General features: G+C 42.3%; 1 protein-coding gene and 1 long non-coding RNA gene across 10 annotated transcripts in view; one reads left to right on the top strand and one right to left on the bottom strand.

Annotated features, from left to right (window-relative positions):
- Nucleotides 1-8,391, top strand: part of SGCD (sarcoglycan delta) — a 317,210-nt gene extending 308,819 nt beyond the window's left edge. For all 9 annotated transcript variants that reach the window (XM_090151014.1, XM_090151008.1, XM_090151009.1 and 6 more), the window contains one exon: nt 189-8,391. In XM_090151014.1, the coding sequence (XP_090007140.1) occupies nt 189-362 (174 nt within the window). In that variant the 3' untranslated portion in view covers nt 363-8,391. The remainder of the gene's footprint in view (nt 1-188) is intronic.
- The window catches only part of LOC149915907 (uncharacterized), a 49,155-nt gene that overhangs the window by 11,429 nt on the left and 17,072 nt on the right, over nt 1-20,654 (bottom strand). The gene's annotated exons all lie outside the window — the stretch shown is intronic.

Genomic DNA, 20,654 nt, shown 5'->3' with positions numbered 1-20,654 from the left:
GAGTGGAGGTCTCATGGTAAATGCACAGACATGGATGTCAGCCTTTCCCCAGCTTCACACGCTTGGCTGCCCAGTTTTTATAGCTGCTCAGTTGTCCAGAGGAGGCCTCCTTTAAATGCAAGATCAAAAATAACAGCTCTTCACTAATCCTCTCTCTTTTTTTTCTTTCTCCCCTCCTCCGACTTCAGATAACATTGAATTCTGCAAAAATCAAACTACCTAACTTGCCTCAAGGATCTTCCTCTTCTGCAGGGTCCAGGCAAAAAATCTACGAGCTCTGTGTGTGCCCCAATGGGAGGTTATTTCTGTCTCAGGCAGGCACTAGCTCCACCTGCCAGATAAATACAAGCGTCTGCCTTTGAGAGACAATTTGCAGTGGGGCATCGCAGGCAGCACAAAAGCCAATTCTGGTCTCCTAGGTTGCAGCTGCCAACTATTTTTACTAGAACACAGAAAGCCTATCAAAGACTTTTTTTGTGTGCGCGCGCGTGTGTGTGAATATATATATAAAATATATATATATATATAATTATATATATCCTCTGTGTAAAATGATGTTTCAGTACAAGGAATCCCAGGGTGACCCTGTTACATTTGTGTAGCATTTCTCTTTCCCACACCAAAATTTACTGGTACAGTCTACTGAATTGGGCTTGATGCTCCCCTGATCTTTCTGTAATAGTACAGTCTAATGATCACCCCTTGTTTTTGACCATGTTCTAAGAGTAATGGGATTGCTGACCCTGGAACCAGTGTAGACCCACCAACATACTAAAGGGAGAGTAGCGTCTCTGATTATTTTTGCACCATTATATCAGTGGCATGAGGAAAACAAAACAGCCAGATGTGCTGTACTGGTTGCCTAGAGTGATCCAAGACACTTGGGGTTAAACTGCACTCTTTAATTTTCACCTGAAGCGTGGCTCCATGTTGGGAGAGATGGGTTGCACTTTGCCAATAGAGAAGTTGTAATCTTCTTGCTGAATTACTTTCTGAAGGACTTTGATTCTTGCCTGTACCTGCACTGAATGCCTTGTGCTATTCAGACGTCACACGTCAGCTCTAACCCCAACCTAAAGTCATCTCTGTGCTAACAAAATTAGCATTGTATTTGTTCTTGATAGGAAAAAAAGTTATGAAAATTGGACTAGAAGAGAAAAATTTTGAATCACTTTAGTTAACAGGTGTCCTGGATTACCCTACGCAACCTCTATTACCACCTTTAATTTTGAAGTGATACCTGAGAAGGTGTAAGATTTGGAACTTGCCCACCAATACCTATAGAAACAAAGAAAATCACCTGTTAAACCCATAGAAACACAGAAATTCATCTGAATTTGACGTATAATATCTGTGCTATGTTAGAATTTTTGTCCTCTTTCTGTTCAGGACACGCAGTCCAAGATCACATACATTTTGTGGAGGTTGCAAATGTCAGAGACACTGACAATGAAATAAATAGGTATTTTTTTAAGACTCTGGAAAGATTTTGACAAATTCAGATTACTGGAAAGTGAAGGCTTTGGATGCTGGTTCCTCTAGAATTCCAGCCCCAAAATCTCTGTGGTCAGATCTCTTCACGGGTACATTTTTGTACTGAAGTCCAGGAGCTACTTGCAGGTAGGATAAACCATAAATTTGATCTGGTGACATTATTTTCAGTGATTAACTTTTGAGGAAAAAAAACTGAAACGAGCCCAGATCTTTTAATTTCGACCCATAACTGCATCCACATGCATGTAAAAATTGTTTAAAAACCAATGCACTAATTAGTGCAAAAGGGTTCAAGTCACAGTAAATCTCATGAGGACAGCAAGGTTTCTATACCACTGAGATGCTACTGAAAATATTGCCTCATGTGCAAACGTGGCAGATCTGTGCCCATCTGTGCTGAAATAATTTAGCCCTTTCCTTTGGATCATATTTCCACATGTTTTCATGTGGTCTGAAAAGTACCAGGGTTTGTTCTTAAATCATCGATTCTGGCCTGATCCAAAACTGGCTGGACTCAATGGGAAGATATCCATGGCGTTTTGATTGGATGTTGCTTCCCAACAAAGCAACATTCCCATAAAACTGATTTCTGAAAGAGGATTGAGTCATCTACATATATTTCTCTGATGCTTTCAGATTAATTAACAAATTCAAATTATTTGTTAGTGAATTATTCCTGTAATTATTATCTTGAGTCAATGTTCGAATGCAAAGGGTCACCCAGGATAACAATTGTATTGGGACACAGGACTATACCATCTCTGTTCAAAGAGGGGAATTGTGCCTATGCCTTAAGTCAATGCACTCAGCAAGGAGAAGCACATCATATTTATCTTGTTATAAAAACTAGTTTATTTGGGGGGAGGGACAGGAGGGTGTCTTGGGAAATGGTTGTGCAACTTAAAACAGATATTAATGAAATGTATTAAGACTGTAGGGGCACTAAGAGTGATAACTGTTGTTGGTTTTTTTACCACGTTAAATATAGCAAAATACTGTGTATGTTACCTCTGGGATCACAAGTGAAGTCCCATTCATAGTCCTACATTTTCTATAGATTTTTTCCCCGTTTTGTTTAATACTGATCAAACATCGTATCAAGCATGGCCCAATTCATAAACAAATCCCATGTTTGCAAGCACATGAGTGGTTGTGAAGATGCATGCTGCAGGAGGTGTGCCCTGTGCAGAAAATAAGTTGGGTTAACTTTCCCTACCCTGACGGTATCAGTGCCAGTTGGTAGCATGGGGCTGAGCACAAGGAGTGGCCCAGTGGGGATTCTGTGTCCCAATCCCTTACTCTGATCCCCAGTGCCTGGTGGTCAGTCCTCATCTCAAACACCCTTGGGCTGCTCTGCAGCAATTTCACTTTGACCTGATGGTCTTTTCCACTGGGATCTTGGATGAGATGAGCATCCTCATAACTTGGGAAGACCATGAGATTGCTTAAGAACATTAATTTTGGTATGAATGTCTGTGGGGGAGCTGTTAGAGAACAGCCTTACACCTCTGTGCTGCTACTGTTTTCTGCAGAAAGTGAACAGTGGGTACCTTAATTATGCCTACATAAAGGAGTTCAATATATTCTACAATTTTGTCTCTGTTTTTAAAAGTGTAAAATGATTTTTCTGTGTGCATAGAGACTGAACCCACGCAAAGACTTGAAAACCATCTGACCCTCACTTCAGTTTTAAGACTGCAGTTCAGATGATGCTGCTTGCTCTTGAGTTGGCTATGTGAGTAATCCTCTGCTGTTCAGTGAGTGGCAAACCAGGGTGAGCAGGATTGCATCTGTGAGAATCAAGGGGAAAAATTGCATTTTTGTTTAAAAAGCAGCATGCAGACACATCCAGCCACCTCACAGTTCATAGTTTGTTGTCTGGGGACAGTTGTGGTGTGACTAACTCATCTGCTGTGAGAGGCAGATGATGAAGGTTTGGTTTTCGTCCTGCCTTGTCCAGAAACCACTCATAATTGCTTTACCTTGTATGGGTTGGTTTTACCTGAGTGCAAACCAAGTCAGAACATCCCTGGCTGGAATTTTGTACGTACACTCTACCTGCTGTTGATAAATGCCAAAAACAAGGAAGGGTTTGTGTATTTCTTTATGAATTGGGCCTGCAATTTAGTTCAATTGAGCATTTGCTATGAGGGGAGATGGCATTTATCTCAAATCAGAGTTTAGTTTTACCTCTCAACACTAAGGCAAGGCTGGAGTGGGTGGTGAATTTGTTCATGCTGAGCCCAATGGAAGAGATGCCAATGACTTCGTGGCCTGATAGGGCAGGAGCCTGATGGGTGAGAATTCAGGGCACTGATACCAGAGGAAACAGTGCCAGCAGCTGCGGTGGCTGTGGAGCTGAACTCTGACTGCACCGTGTGGGATCCTGCATTGCAGCTGTGTGCATTGCAAACACTGAAATGCTGATCAAGAGACTGCGATCTCGTGTCAATGTCCCTTAGGCAACCAGATAAAGATAAATGCTTTTATGTGTTGTGCTCTTAACTTTACAGGGTTTTGGGACCTTGTTCAATTTGCTTTCAATGCCACACTTCAGTACTGACTGTCAGTGTTTAGCTGTACACCAGGACCTTATGCATATGTCATGTATGACCCTTCTGCTGTAATGAGTTGGGAGGGCAGGTGTAAAGTGAAAACATTTTGCCATTAGCAAAAGCAGAGATCCTAATACTGATGGTACAACCACATGTGTTCTCCACGTACCTTTGTTTTGGTTGACTTCTAAACTTTTTTGAAATGTATTACCTGGTAGTCAGTGAAAAGGGTGGCTTTAGAGTACAAAGATGTGTTAAAATGAAAGGAAGTCATTGAAAAGGGGAGGCCAGTAACTGTGAAAATAGGTGTGTGACCTCTGTAGGTATACATGTTTAGAAAACAAAGTGATTTCTATTTGTTTCTCTCAGTCACATGCTGTCGAACACCTGGAGTTTGTTTTTTTTTTTTCTCATTCAATCACAAGTATCACAATGCACAAAGAAAAAAGCTTAAGGCATTCACCTAGCAGTCCCACCTGCAGTACAGCAAAACAGTATCTGAATCAAGAAAACCCTCCCTAGAAATTACCTGAAGGTTGAGGAGTGATTCCTATGGAAACCTGTGAATAACCCAGTCAGTTTGCATCATGCCTAGTTTGCAATGACAGGTGGTCTTAGAAGAGACAACTTTTGTTGTCATAGCATACATGCACACACACATACATACGTGGCTAGCTGCACTTCTTGTTTACAACAAAAGACATTTTTCTTTATATTTGCAGTTATGGCTTTAAGTTTCACATTGCAAAAGACAATGAGAAAAGACCAAAGATTACAGAAATCAATCCTTTCTCTGGTTGCCCTCACACCTGAAATGCATTAACTTTAATGGTGCTTTTTGGAAGCGGGCAGGAAAAACACAGGTTTATCACATAGATGCATGTGAGAGCATACAGCAGTAGGAAGCCTTTAATTTTCTTCATGGAGAGGAATGGAAATAACCTGGAATTCTTTAGGTGTGTACAGAAGGTAAGGTTACCTGGAAAGAGAAACATGAGGAAATAACCAAAACATTAAGAGAGATCATCCTGAGCTGAAGGTGGAATTCAACTGAGGAAATGTTGGTTGCTGGCTGTGCACACGAGCATCACCAGATGAGGGATGCTGGTAGGACACACACACAATAGCAGGATGCTCCCATGAAACCATCCGGGTCTTTAGTCCTTGGAATTCACAGTCACCCTGCTCAGTGAAGAAATGTGCTGTGCTGAAATGATTTCATTATAAAGTGCATGCCATAAAAACAAGAAAATCTGGGGCTGTTCTGTTTGGCTGATGGTTTTTGTTGTCTTTCTTTGTTGTTGTTTTTTTTAATGTCTGACATTTTAAATTTGCAAATGTCATCATCCAGAACTCACCTGAGCAAATGCAGGGAGCACTCCTGTCAAGCTCTGGCAATCAGGAATTGGTGCTCCTCAAACGAACACAGCAGCGCCTTCATTCTCATTGCCCTTCTTGTTGAGGAATGCAGTCACTGTAACATTTCCATTTTCCCCATTCTAAGCTTTTTCATCAGCTCTGAAATAGCTGTGTAATATTTCAGTTGCAGTATTTCTGCATCGGGGTGGCCTGTAGCCCTCAGTGCCACCTCACACCTCCAAAGACCCAAATCAATGAGCAGCAAGCATGGGGCAGCAGCACTAAGGTGGAATTTAGGACTTTTCGGTAAATTCTGCACAACAGCTGCAGTGTTTTCACAGCTGATGCAGCCAAGTCTACAGCTGCAGTTGGAACAGAGCTGAACACTGATGTGACTCTGATGAGATTATTCAGAAGGAGTGGAGTGCATTATGGAAGGCAGACAGGAGGGAGAGGGAAGAAATGGCGAGAGACATCACCTTAATCATGCTAATGCAGCAAACTTCTTTGTCTGTTTACACTGTTATACATTAAATTAATAACGTCCATTTCACTAAATATGGTAGCAATTATGTTTGATCTTCCCTGGTGCACAGTGGAATTACTGTCAATGGAAGCACTTACAGCTTGGGCTGCTTGAGATGGCTAAGGTGTTGTTTCCATCCACAATAACCACAATGGCTTGGGGCTCGGATGGAAATTATAGTGAGTAGCTTGTGTTTAGAAAGCTTGTGAATTTACTGTGCTTGAGGAGCACACAGTTATGCACAGAGAGCCCCAAGGCTTTATCATTTAAAACTCTCTTGTCCTGCCACCTGAACTGCATCATGCCCACGTGTAAAGGGACGCACTTTCTTTATACAGGAAAAGATGGATATTTAAAGCTGTGGGATTTATATCCCGAGCAAAGAAGAAAGTATAATCATAGTGAATTGCTGAGATTTCCCATCCAAGTCACATTAAATCAGAGATGCAAGTAAGTAAGTTCCCTAACTTGCTGATTTGCTAAAAGTGTTAATTTCTGCAGGAAAGTCAGCCCTGGTGTCATGTCCAGGAAAAGCCTCACCTCACTGCAGCTCATTGCCATGCCATAGCTGGGGTTTGGGGTTGGGTGGGTGGCAGTGGGCTCCCTGCTCAGGGGAAAGCCAGATTTCCTTTGAGGCCACTCATCTCCATGGACAGGGTGAGTGTTTGTTTGGTTTAACCAGTGTTAAAAAGTAGGAAGGATGTCTCAATAGGAAGGATGGAGCAGTACACAGTTGTGTATATCTCTCATTCAGTTGGCCTGAGCTTTCTGCCAGTAAATGTCTGAAAGACATTTGTGCAAAACCCTTAGGTTTATTTTTCTGTGTTCCCAAATGCTTGGAGTAACAACGTGTGACCTTAGTAAAAAGGTCTTTGTTTTCTAAGATTAAAAAGGACACTGCCAACCTGTCACCAGGTCCATCCCAAATGGAACCTCACTCTTTCTAACAGCTCTGCCATGGGCAGGAACAGGCCCACTGCAAAGTACAGCTCGTGTGCATCTCTGCATGGAGCAAGAATTTTAACTTGCATCATACTCTCATGTTATCCCATTAGAAAGGCTTAACTGCTGATAGGAGATAAAGCTTCCTGAAGCCTCATGCAGCTCAATGCATCATCCCTTTCTAAAGCAACACAGCTTCTTTTTTCTTTCAAAGATTTCTTCAGAGTCCTTGAAACATCATCAGGCAGGCTCGCGCTGTGGAGCAGTAGAATAATTAATTGTGGGTGGCTCTATTTCTATTGAAGGCTGGATTATAATTGAAAGAATGTTGCTGTTATTTCTCCCACTCTGAGCTGCAAGCACCACACACACCCCAGCACTCTGACTGCATTCCTCCCAGGGTTGTTCTGTGGGTACGTGGAACATGAGCCTGCTGCTTTGGGCCTCACCTGGGTCCTCCTGGCCTCGTGCACTGTCAGTGCTGTTCTTGATGCACCAGAAAACAAAACACAGCAGCAGTGCTAATGATTTTATAGGTGATGTGTGGCTGCAGTCAGGGCAGTGGTTGTTGGTTGCTGCACTAGGAATTCTTTGTTCACTCCAATGGCAGCAGCTGCAGCGAGGCCGGGTGGGCACTGGAGCTCTGCTGTTCCCATGAACTGGGTTGGGGCTGCACTGTCTGCAGGGATTTCCTTTCTGGGGCTTTTCAGAGTTAGAAGTAACAAAGCCTGACCTTGCAGAGCCTCTTAGAAAGCAGAACTGAGCACTCATCACACCTTACGTTTGTGGAAGAAGGGCTCCATGATAGCATTCCCACCCAGATTTCTCCCTAGATCAGAGCTATTCCTGAGCCATGAGCCAGAACTTGTTCTGGATCTGCACTGTGCAGTGCTTTGGGTGCAGGGAAGGGGTTGACCTGCTGGATCTGACTCAGATCCATTCTATTACATTTTATTTTTTGCCTGCTCCTTATTTTACTGAATTTCTTTGTGCACAAACACCAGTAGAGTTGTTGATGTTAACCCAACAAATGCTCCACATAATTAAACCAAACAGCAAAACAACATTCAGTGCTGAAGCAAAACTCCATGCAACCACAGCAGCAGCATAAAGGCACGACCCATGTGATAATGCCAGTTCTCATCTGTGATGGTTAAATACCTTGTCTGACCTCTACTCTGATAACCACCAATGATCTTGATATTGTAAACAGGACAAACAAATTCTAAAGTCTTATCACATTCTCATTAGGAAATTCAGATTGGTTTGGCTTTTTTCTTTTTAATTTATGTATGTGTGTGGTTGTGTGGGAAAATATAAAGCTTTTTTGTATCAAATAACATCAATCCTTGCACACTCTATGCAAAATTTTGTAAGCATTGCAATAATGCTATGAATTACACAAGGAACTATTTTAACTTTATTACACTTTCTGTATAAAAAAAAAAAAATTTGTATTTAAATGATTTCAACTGCAATCTTGTAAAATATATTAATAAAATAATGATTGTTAAGAAGGAAAGAGCTGTTGAGTATTTTTGTTTGCTTGAGCATGACAAATATGAGTTAGACCTCAGACATCTGTATGTCTATATGTGTCTATATATCCATAGGCCTTAAGTTGTGTCAGGGAAGGCTCATTTTGGATATTACTAGGAAAAATTTCTTCTCTGAAAGAAGAAATGCATTGGAACAGGTTGCACAGGGAAGTGCTGGAATTGCCATCCCTGGAGGTTTTCAGGAAAATGGTTGATGTGATATGGAGACATGGTTGAGTGGGCACGGTGGGAGTGTGTTGGTGGTTGGACTTGGTGATCTTAGTCTGTGATGTGCCAGGCTGGGTCACACCAGTGATCTGTCTCACAGCCTCAAGTCCCTGGATGTATTCATTCCAAAAAAATGCTTTAGAGGTAGAAATTATGGGGAAAGTTGAGTTACCATCTTGGGTAGTAGACAGGTGCATATACCCAGGATCAAGCCCTGCCTACACACAGTGTGAGGAGCACAAGCTCAAGTCTGTCTGCAGAAGAACAATAAAAAAAAAAACCAAAATCCACAGCACTGTGGACCAATGTGCTGCTTTAACGATCCATCAGTTTTATTTTAATTGGATAACTAATCAGATGCTCATGGGAGATTCTGCACTTGCCATGCAATCACTTGTGAGCACATTTTGCAGGAGCTGGGTTTTAAATACGAAGTTGTTCAGCCTGGATTTTGTCGGTAAATGAGAGCATTGATTGGGGCTCATTAGCTGAACAAATAGCAAGAATTCAGTCCAGCTGAAAAGATGTGCATGCCTTCCAAGTGCAAGGAGTACGAGCCTGGTTATCACAGCTGAGACACTGCCAGGGTCCAGGCTGTAGGGCTCTGTGTTCACCAGTTTGTAGGAGCCAATTTTTACCAGGTTGCAAATGAGTTCACTCTGGAATGTTTGGTGGACATGCACAGCCCTTCTCTTGCTCTGCGGGTTTTGGACTGTTTGCAGTTTATAAGAACAACAACAACAAAAAGCCTCACAAACATCTTTCAGCTGAATTTCAGCTGCCATTCTTGGCCTGAGTTTGCAATGTCTGACAAACTGACAGCAAAGTAATTCAGAAGTTAACCCCATTTAAGCACCACATTGCCAGAGACCTCCCAGCAGCAGCAGGTGATGCAGCGCTGTGCCAGGGCAGGCAGTGGTTGCATCCTTCCTTGGGATCAGCAAACTTTCCTCAGCTGTTGGTAAACATGCTATGATTTAAGTAGGAACTACTTAAGGAATTCAGCCCTACAAGCAGCAAAATCCACTCCCTTGATAATTGTCAAAATGCAACTTTTTCCCAGATTTTTTGCCATTCGGTTTTTAAGAAGTATTTCCCCATTCTTCCTTTCTGTCCTATAGGAAATTCATTGTTTCTTTTTTTTTTTTTTTTTTTTTCTCCTCGGTAGCAGAAAAGATGTACAAAAGCAGAAAAGAATAATTGAGACCAAATTAATCCATTCTATCCTCTGTAAAATGGTAACAACATCAATTTTAACATTTTATGTGCAGCTGAGTTTTTGTATTTCCCATCTCAGTCCATCCGGTGCAGCCAAGTTGCTGCTGCTGAAGTTCAGTTATTAAATCAGGGTGATTATTTTTATTTTTATGAACAGAAACCAGCAATGAGAAGTACTTATTTTAACAGGTTTTCTCCAGTGCTGTGACCTTGATTCTTCCATCTTTAAACTGAACAGAAAAAATCCTCCTGAATTTAGTGATGAAGGATCAGACCTAAATAGCTCCAGTGCCAAATGTATCCCACAGGAAAATTATATGGCCTCATTTAATAGAGAAAAAAGCAAGAAGTGTGGCCGACAGCTCAACCCTGGCTTTCTTCTGCAGTCAATCTATAGTCAGAAGCAGTGGAGACAGTCTTTAAATATTTGATTCACGCTATCAGGCAACTGTAATAAACATTACTGATATGATCTGCACTTTTTAACGTCGGGGTGTGTGAATAGCCTCTCACATACTCCAGGACACCATACAACCAAGCCTGTGTAACACCAGCTGGGCTATTTTTCCCTTCACACCTACAGGGACATTTTCCCACCACTTTTGTGCTGCACTTGCAGCCTCAAAAGAAACATCACAATGCAGACAGCAGCCACACCACTGCCTCTTTGCTGAGGAATGCATGGACCCTCTGCTTGGCACTGTTCAGTGGGTGTACAGGGGGTGGGGAAAGCACAAAACAGCATTTAGAACTCTCAGATAACCTCATTTGGCTCCGTTTGCTACTGCTGCTGGGGCTGGAATTCTCTGGGGGCTGCTGTTTCCTCCACACCCTCCTCAACAGCCCAGTGCCCATGCCTGGCTGTAACCACAGGTATTGTCCATGACAGCACAGAATCATAGAAGCATTTTGAGTTGGAAGGGATCTTTAGTGGCCATCTAGGCCAACCTCCCTGCAATGAACCAGGACATCCACAGCTCCATCAGGTGCTCAGAACCCTGCCCAGCCTGACCTTGAATGTCTCCAAGGATGGGGCACCAACCACCTCTCTGGGCAAGCAACCTGTGCCAGGATAAGCCCTGAGTAGACAAACAGACCTCAGTGCTGCTTTCAAACAGTAAATTTGCTTTGTTTCCCTAAACTCTTCCTACAAGGTGAGCTTTGCAGCTGAATGCTCCACGTCAGCCATAGGATGCTCTGCTTAACTGAGGTGGGCTCTGACATGTTGAACATGGCTCTTAGATCTGCTTTGCCAGACTGGGGACATCTAATGAAATTTAATAAAAGGCAAGAAACTGTATATGCACATATCAAAAAATGATGCTCCATCTGGGATGCAGCCAAGAAAATGTGGAGTGCTGCAGAGCAGGGCACCTAGAGCAAGAAGTTTGATGGGAGGAGCAAGGTAAGGTTGTGACACCACAGTGTCCCACATGACATACGTACATGGGCTCCAGTGCTCTGATGGGGAAAAAATGAGGCCCCAGGGCTGTAATACGCAGCATTAGAGCTGGCACTGGCCCTTGAAATGGGTGCTTTAATTTTAACATGCCCCTTCCCCAAACACAACCCACCACAGTGTACCATCACAGCAGCAGCCGATGGCTAAACACAGGGTGAGAGCCTGAAAAACTTTTCATTACTTTCCAGCATCAGCAGGCCTAGCAATAGTAAGTGCCTGCTTTGGAAGGGTGTGTGCATAACTCATGCTTGCATGGGGTTGGGGAAGCCCATTTCAGACTGATACGTTTTTCTGTCAGTTCTAACACCTTCCACAAGCATTTGGGTATTTCAATAAACCCCAATCTCAAAAGATTATTTTCTTTCCAACATAACCGCTCTGAACCATAATAACCAAATTTGAAAATGACTGTAATCTGCTATACAGAAGCTATCAGAAAAACAGTGATAGTGAAACCTTAAGTTCTGAATGCTGTTCGAGCTCTGCACACACATACACTCACACACACAATGAACAAAGAGAAAAGAATGGAGAGAAGCCTGCTGCTTCCAAGAAAACCCACAGCCCACCACCCACACAATGAACTTTGAAGCACAGAATGCAGCACTCCATGAATTATTTATAAACTCATTTGCAATGAACAGTTTAGCAGGCAAAGGAAACAGGAACGGGTGGTGCAGCCCTGCCCAGGGCAATGGTGTGATGGGAGCACTGTGTGTTCAGATGTTGCTCAGTGCAGGTGATGAGTTGCACACTAAGAAGTTTAAGACAAAAACCTCAATTCCTAGCAAACTGCATCCTGAAGTACTAATATCCTCTCACCCCACTGCACTGTCACACTCTGCCAGGTGCCAGCTCTCTTTGGTTGAAGCCCTCTCTGTGCTCTCCAGGCTTCCCCTTTTGGAGAATCCAAATCACTAGGGGAGGAGCTTTGCTGTGGCAGAGAGGAAAGCCTTGCTCCAAAGATGGGTTAATGAGCCCTGGAATTCTCTGCTGCTGCCCTCAGAAGAATATTGTCATCCTTACTTTACATGAGGACTGCAAGGAGGACTTTAAGATAAGCATAAAAAGGTGCAGGAATGCAGACGGCGGGCATAAGCAAAGGCATTCAATAAGTTACAATGAATTATTTGCAATTAGAAAACACTTATAAGCTGCTAAATTCCATTAACATTGCATGGCTCATATAAAATGACCCCTAATTGCATATTAAAGAAGGACCTGTCTTCACATGTTTTCATCTCACTGTATCAAAAACAATTAGGTGAGGAGCACATTGCCCACACCAGCCCATCATGTAGCAGGCAGCAGGCTGACAGCTGCAATGCAGTCTTTCCTTGCTGTAGGAAGGACTAAAAAGAGATCAGAAATGTCAAATCCACCTCCTGTCATCCCAAATAAATGGATAATTAGCAATCACAGAGTCCATCTCACCCAAGAAGTCCCATACCACCCCCTAGACCACTTCCAGCCAACCACAGGAGCACAGGTAGGTGGGCACCTATACTGAACCAAATAGGTAAAGGCCAACATAGCAATGCCTGGAGTACAAATCCAGAAACACTGTGGTATATCCAGATGGAATTGGTCTTTGCCTGCATGATTAGGGCCAAATGTGGACTAGAACATGCTCCCTACAGGATTTGTCCACAGAGTGACCCTCAGACTGCCCCAGCCATTTGGGTCTGTTCTGAGTTGAGATGGTCATATGTGATGCTCTTGTAAAATACATGGTTGTTAGCAATTGGAAAAGTGGCCAATTCTAAGTGATACTTGCTGAAAAGCAAAATTCATCAGGCAGTGATTTCTCATCTTGGATTTTTCTCTGGTCTTCAAGATTTCTCACTGTTGGAATTCAGCACTTGTGCGAAAAATTGAACACGGCTGCAGTGCTCTAGTGGTAACTGCCCTGGCCTTCCTCATTCACTACATTTCTTACACTAAATACATAGAAAATCTGAAATGGCATGGGAAATTCAGCCATCTCCCACCAAAACAGTAGAAAGTCCTTGCTGGGCAGAGAGCAGGTGAATGCCTTCCAAGCATCATCTCTACCCGTGACCTGCTCCTCAATACTGATTAATGAGAACTGGGAGCTACAATGAGTAAGACAGCAAGGCAACTAACAGGCATTAAGGGCTTGTTGGGACAGGGAAAAGGCCTGCCTGCATTAGATTACTAACAACTTGCTTTAACACACATTTTCTAGGGAACATTATTTCAATTTAAGCCTTAGGATGCTGGCGACCTGAGCAAAAATCCCTTCAAAGAGGAAGGGCAAGCAGCAAGATAGCTGAAAGAATTAGTGATGAAATCATATTTCTTGAGCCAAAAGTGCCAAGACTGGGCTGTGCTGGGAGCACTCAGGTTTTAAAGCGTGACATTTTCTTCTGAAGTCTCCACCGGAGGCTGAGAGCAGCTCCTGCAGGAACAGGATGGGTTTTCTGTTCCTTGGCAGGAGATGGATTTGGAGAGGGATTTGTGATATGCTGCACAGAGAGGACTTTCCAGAGGAATTAAAGCTTTTTCTATTCTGGCTTTGGAGCTGCTGTTCAGGACTTCACCCAGCATTCAGATAGGAGATTGTTGTGCCTGGAGTGAGGGCTTAAAAGCTTCAAAAGAAAAAGAAGGGCGGTTCAATCATGAAGTTATTTAAAAACCCAAAGACAAGATATGCTGAAGGAACAGTGAAAGCCTATGAAAGTCAGAGGTGAGGCTGGAAAAAGCCTTTTCTTCCACTTAGATACAAGACCACACTAAGGCAGTTCAATTATTGGTTGGGAAAAGGCTGCAGAAATCATAAAGGAGGTGCTGGCAGTTCACTGTTGGAGCATAAGCTCTGCCAATGGCATCATTTGGATGTCTAAAGCCCTTGCCTCTAATTGTAATGGGGCCATGCTTGAATAAACACTGCTAGGATTACAGTCACTGTGGAAAATGGGATGGACAAAGTCCCAGTCTTCCAGGAGAGAAAGCTGGCACTGAAAGAACCTGATGTGGTGACTCATCTCCCTCAAGATGAGAAGGCTGATTATGTTCAAGGAGAAGGGCTAAAGCAGACTGAAACATCCCTTATGTGCAGGTGCTCCATGTAAAGCTAACTATGCCAGCTGAGCTCACAGCCACTTTGGCAGCTGGTCCCACAGAGGTGGGGAGCTGGAGAACCAAGTCTCCTGGGGACCAGGAACAGTTCCTCCTCATGCAAGGAGACACAGATTCAGTCAAATCCCAGGCTACAAACTTGACTAGAAATTTTGGAAATGTCAATTTGAAAATCCATATATTGGATTCTGGAGACATCAGGTCCAATTCCTCAGAGATGCAAGAAGCTGACCAGCAAAACGGTAAGGAAAACAAGTAACATGAATTTAATGACCACTAAGAACACCAAAGTCCAACCCTAACCCACCCCACCATGCCCACTGACCATGACCCTCAGTGTCACATCTCTGTGGTTCTGGAACACCTCCAGGAACAGTGACTGCACTACCTTCATGGGCAGCCTGTGTCAATGCATCACTATTCTTTAGGAGAATAAATTGTTCCTAATATCCATACTGATACTTAGGTATCCAACTTAGCTCCAGTCCAAGAATTTAGAGTTACTAGAGTTAATCTAAATTTTAATCTTTATTTCAATTTAAATCTTTAATTTAAAAAGAATTAACACTTGATGCATAGTTAACAGGACAAAAGAGTTGAGCTTCTCTTTTCAGGACCACGAAATGACTCAGCTGGCTGTGCTGATACCTCTTGCTCTGTTTATTGAAGTATCCTTTAGCTGGCAATGGCTTGGAGGAGTTTCCTTTCAGGAGAAGCATTAGTATTCAGCAAAGTGCTGTTACTTCTGGCTAATAGATGCAACATGGAACTTGGGCCAAGTCTGTGAATTTTCAGTTCTGTGATAAAATTACACAATGCAAACTATTTGAGGAAGATTGACTTTGAGACTGTTGCATGAGGCCAGGGTGCTTAGAACAATTCCACTTAGTACTTCTGTCTGCAGCTCTCTTCTGGGATTTCTTAAAAAATATTCTCTAATACATAATAAAATAGCACAAAGAAGATTCAGATAACCCAAACACAGAATCCCTCCCAAGTTCTACTCAAGTATGATGCTAAGAGAAATGCACGCTTAGAGCCATTTTGCAGAGATGAGTGCAGCCCCCTTCTGTTTGCAACACACCTGAGCATCACGTGATGCAGAATCTGTTTGCTTAAAACGTTCAGAAAAAAATCACAGACGTTGAGGAAGAGAAGAAATGAAGCAAAGCCCACGTGGCAAGTAGCCTGTAGCAGTTATCTTTTGCTGCAGTCTTGTATCGAATGAGCTTTGAGACCTTTATGAAGAGACAATCTCTTTTCTACTATGTCTAATTCTATGGCTTTTATAGTGGTGTCCTGGAGGAAAAGTCCTGTTGGAACTTGTTTTGAAATGTGATAACTGACCAGGAGAAAAGAAACCTACATTTACCCAGAACAATTATAAAAAGCAGAAATCCTGATAACGCAGATGTTCACCTTCACCTGTAAGAAGGAGAGCTGACAGACCATATAATTTTAGTTGTCAGCTGAAACCATCAGGAAGTGACTTTAAGCCTATTCCCTACAAAAATAAAAATAAAAATAAAAAGCATAATTGCTCTCATAAACTTTGATTTCTAAAAATTCAAGCATGCATCTTTTATGTATAGGTCAACGCTTCCATTTTCTGGGTGAGCGTCAGTACTTCTGCACTGAGTGAAGCTTTGATACACTGTTCAGCTGCATGAAGACAAAACATTTCATTACCTCCTCCTCTGGAGGTTTCTAAATGAAACTGGTTGAAGCTCATCACAATTCAACACACCGTTGTGTTTCAGTACTGGGTTAGTACCAGGTCAGGTTACGGCCAAGCAACTCGGTCAGGACTTAGAAGTGAGTGCAAGAAATGCTCTTCCCAGCCTCAGTTTTGTAGACACTGATCTGTAACCTGCTAGTGAAAGATGCAGCACTTCATTAAATCAAGAGATACATCAGCCAGTGCACATCTTGCTAAGCACAGGGTGGGAGATGCCGGCTCTTAGGGCAGGAAGGAGGGAAGCAGGGAGGGATGCTGCTGCCCTGGGTGGCTGAGCTGCCTCTTTTCAGTGGGCACCTGAGAAGAAGACCCAAATTATCCCTCTTTAAACTGCCTAGAGAGATTCCCACAGATCCTCTGTGGATGCTGTGCAAGGCTTCCTCTGTGCAGATTATGTGTAAGAAGCAGTTGCTGCTTTTTCTGCATCTAAGCCAGTTAGGGTTTTGCTCTGGGCACATCAGCCCAGCTCCCCTCAAGATACAGTAATTTAACTCTCCAGGTATCTGAAATAAAGTTCAAACAATAAAGTCTGTATCAACTTGTACCTGTCATAGAAAAATCACAAGTTTAAATGATTAAACTCACTAATAGCTGCTTCTAGATATCTTGAGAAAAGAAAAAAAAAAGTTAAGAATAGTTTTGTAATTCTCATTAAATGTTAGCTGGGAAAAACATAAAAGGGAATTTTTTTAGATCAATTTCTGTCCTCTGAAGTGTGTGCCTGGGGAGCAAATCTTCAGCAAACACTCACAGCACTGAAACATGCACAGAGCTAGGTTTACCTGCAGATTTCCTAGCTGTGGTTTAGAACTAGACTAATGGCACGTGGATGCTAATCTGAAAGCTTATGTCCTGTACATCTTTGAAACTATTCATTAGAAAATTACAATGGAGCAGATGTGGTAGAAGTGTATATTGACTACCCTTCCCATAATAAATGAGCTTTCATAACCAAGATCACAGTTTACACCTGTAAAAGCTCTGTTGATGTCAAAGAAAACAGAAGTTGGGTCTTTGAAGCGTTAGTGCAGAAAACAGTATTCCTGCAAATGAACATCTCTCTGGGCAGAAGTCTTGTAGAGCTAACGTCTTTAGTGTCTGGTTCAGAAGAAAACCTGATAATGCTAACTTTTTTAGTGTCTAGTTCAGAAGAAAACCACAAGTGAACATCCTTTTGACTTTTAAAACACATTTATCAGAACCAATCTGTCATCTGCGCATCCTGCTTTATCTAACCAGTCTCTCTATTAGTGCTCATCACCATGGTACCTGAACTGCCGTAGGTGTTATTCCAATTACTGCAGTGTAGTTGCTGACACGTAACTGAGAGCAAAATGTGAGCTTCTGTTAGGAAAACAATGCTTCAATTAGTTGCTCCCTCTTTGTCTAACAATTTAGAAAGTCACACAGTGAAGGATTTCCAGAGCTTGTTCTCTGTGGTATTCTCTCCTCCTTTCTTTTTCCTTGTTGCCACTGAGACGTTGGCACAGAAATTTGGCAGCCTCCCATCTGAATCACACATTCGAGCTCACGCTACTCATGATAGTCAATACAAATCAAATATCTCCCATGTACATCAGCTACTCCTCAGCTGACTTTCATTGCTACTCTTACACTGACCCAAATCCTTATAGGAGACACAGAAAGCCTTTTTTCTATGTATCCAGACTCCCAACTGAAAGAGGCAAACTCCTAAATGGGGAAAGCTGTAAAAATACAGTCTAGAGAAGCTGTTGTTTTGTGATCACCTACAAATTGCTTCTTCCTTAGTAATTCTCTGGAATTTAGAATTGACTTCACGTCTAACAAAACATTTCACCCCATCATAGCATAAAAAAGAATTATAAACAACTTGGAAGACATTTTAAAAGAACCTGCCTATGAAGGCAAGACTTACAGGAGCTAAAGCTCATTGCCAAGCAATCACAGCCACCTACCAATCTTGGTTATGTTTAAAAAAAAAAAAATTGTTAAATCACTTGAAGGAACATGATACAGCAGAGCACCTTCAACCAGGGACTTCAGCCCCAGTTCAGCCATCAACTTGTGGGAACATGACTGGTACTGACTGGTATTGACTTCTAGAACCACGTTACTACTGATGAAATATCCATGAGTTCTCAAGTATAATGAACAAACAGCATCTTCCCTGGGACTGTGGGGTTTTTCTGCTTGTACTGGGCAGATCAAGGTGCAGCTTACTGAAAGAAGGTGCTCCTTCTATGAATGGAGTTGCTACCCAAAAAAGTTTTAACATACAAAGGTCACATATCTATTGGAGGATAGGACTGATATTCTCAGATAAACAACGAGCTGGAAAAAGTAACAAAGTCTTCTAAAATGGATCTGTGAAACCCAAGTGAAAACGCGAGAGTTTTGTTGATCAGAGTCTTTTTCAACAGCCTTCTTTTTGGTTAAAAATAACTGTGACTGACCTTGAAACCTTTCCTGAGAGAATCTTATTTGAGAAGTCACTTTCAAACCGGGAAGTGCTGAAGCTTCAGTGTTCTGTAGTAACACCCCCACCACCACCCCCACACCCTAAAAGTAATTAAATTTGGATTAAAGCTTTAAACAGCTGAAAAATGAAATCATATATTTTGCCTTGTTTCTACAATTTTTTTGGCAGCTCTGAACATGTGGGGTGGTTTAGTATTTAAACTATTAAAATTAAACTTTTTTCCCCCAGCTGGGGAGAATTTTGAATCTAATGGAACTCCAGACTTACAGCGTTCAGTGTTTCACCACAAGCACGTGGCTACAAATGGAAAAGGTGCACTAAAAAATAAACACCACTTTAGTAAGAGATCTGAAGGGACCGTTAGTTGTGCCTGTCACCTCTTACATCAATTATATGGGTCATATTTTATGTTTCCACCTCCTTGCTCAGGCTTCACGGTTACCTTCATGTCTTGCTTCAAGGAGCTCCTGCTCTCCCTGGACCGCATAATTCACGCTACAATAGAAGGAGCACTGCTCCCAGCACAGCAAACCAGCTCTGCCCATTAATAAGCAGAAAACCCTATGCCCTGCTCTACTTTATGCCTGACGATATGCTATGGAAAGTAGATTTACCCTTACATAGCATGGAACCTGTCACTGCACCTTTCTTTTATGTTGGGAACCAAGGAGATAAGAAACTTTTCTTTGGGGTAAGTTGTGGGTGTTTTTCTGACAGCCTCTGTGTCTTGTACACTTGTACCATGCTTAACGTAGATAAAAGTACAAATACTTTGCATAATTACATGGATGCTAACATTCATAGTGCCTGTGGCATCAGTTCTAATTTAGCAAAGTGAATCAGTTCCTCTTCTTAACAATTCATCAGCGCTGTGCCAGAGAGGCTGCGTTGTGCATGGCTGTTACCACCCTGGAACATTAGCAATGCTAATTGCAGAACTCCTTTAAGTGTTACTCTGCTGGAAAAAACACAACTTTTAAAAACACAGAACTAGGCAAATGCTCTTATTCTCAGTCCCCAGGTACAATATAGCTGTTCAATTACAACTGGAGACAGGTTCATTCTTTACAAACTGTTGTGATGATACTGTAAAGAGAGCGTCCAGGTAGAGCAGCGCAGGGAAAAGAAATGAGATTATGTCTCTTGCAAAGAAATATAGTCCATTTACTGTTTGATCTGTTAATGCTGTTTTGCCACTTCAGCAGGCTCCTTGCAATGGGATTTGATAAAATCATAGAATTGTTATGGTTGGAAACACCACTACGATGATCTAGTCCAACTGTCAACCCATCACCACCATGCCCACTTGACCATGCCCTCCAATGCCTGACAACCCTTTCAGAGAAGCAGTTTTTCCTAACACCCAACCCGAACATCCCCTGGTGAAACTTCAAGCCATTATGTCCCCTTGAATGGAGAAGACTCAGGAAAGACCCTCAAAGCAGGAGCAAGAGAGAAGAGCAGGGCTGCTGCATAGCATCCATATGCTATTGCTCAGAGACAGGAAAGGATCACTGACTGCAAGCTGTCTGAGTTCAGCATAGACCAAAGACTTTCCTTCTCTCCACACCATTTCCCAGCCTCATTGGTCTGTGTTAGCTGGTCATATGTGCTGATATTTGGACATCATTAGCACTGTGAGGACACAGTAGTGAAGCTCACTGAATTTTTTTTTTTTTTTTAACCACTGAAGTGAATTGAGGCAGTGGAGAAAATTCCTGAGATGTAGCAGGAAAGAATCTAGAAAGCAGCAGGTGACATTCTCAAAAGCAGGCTGTGACATTCTGGATTGTAGGAAAATGTCTATGAAGGAATAGGGAAATTTCTAGAAAGCATCACCTGGGTTCCCAGAGAGCAACTGATAAACCCTTAAATGCAGCAGGAAATTTCCTAGAAAGCAATGAGGAATTCCTAGCAGGTTTGGTGTGAATTCCTAGAAAAGCAAGTGTCTGGAAAGCACCATATGAATTCTTAGAAAGCTATGAGAAAATGTCTAGAATGCACCAAGTTCCTAGAAAACAAGAGATGAAT

Source organism: Phasianus colchicus, chromosome 15, assembly GCF_987193195.1.
Source record: "Phasianus colchicus chromosome 15, bPhaCol1.hap1.1, whole genome shotgun sequence".
Classification (NCBI taxonomy): Eukaryota; Metazoa; Chordata; class Aves; order Galliformes; family Phasianidae; genus Phasianus; species Phasianus colchicus.
The sequence above is the reverse complement of the archived record's forward strand: the minus strand, read 5'-3'. Positions and strand labels throughout refer to the sequence as shown.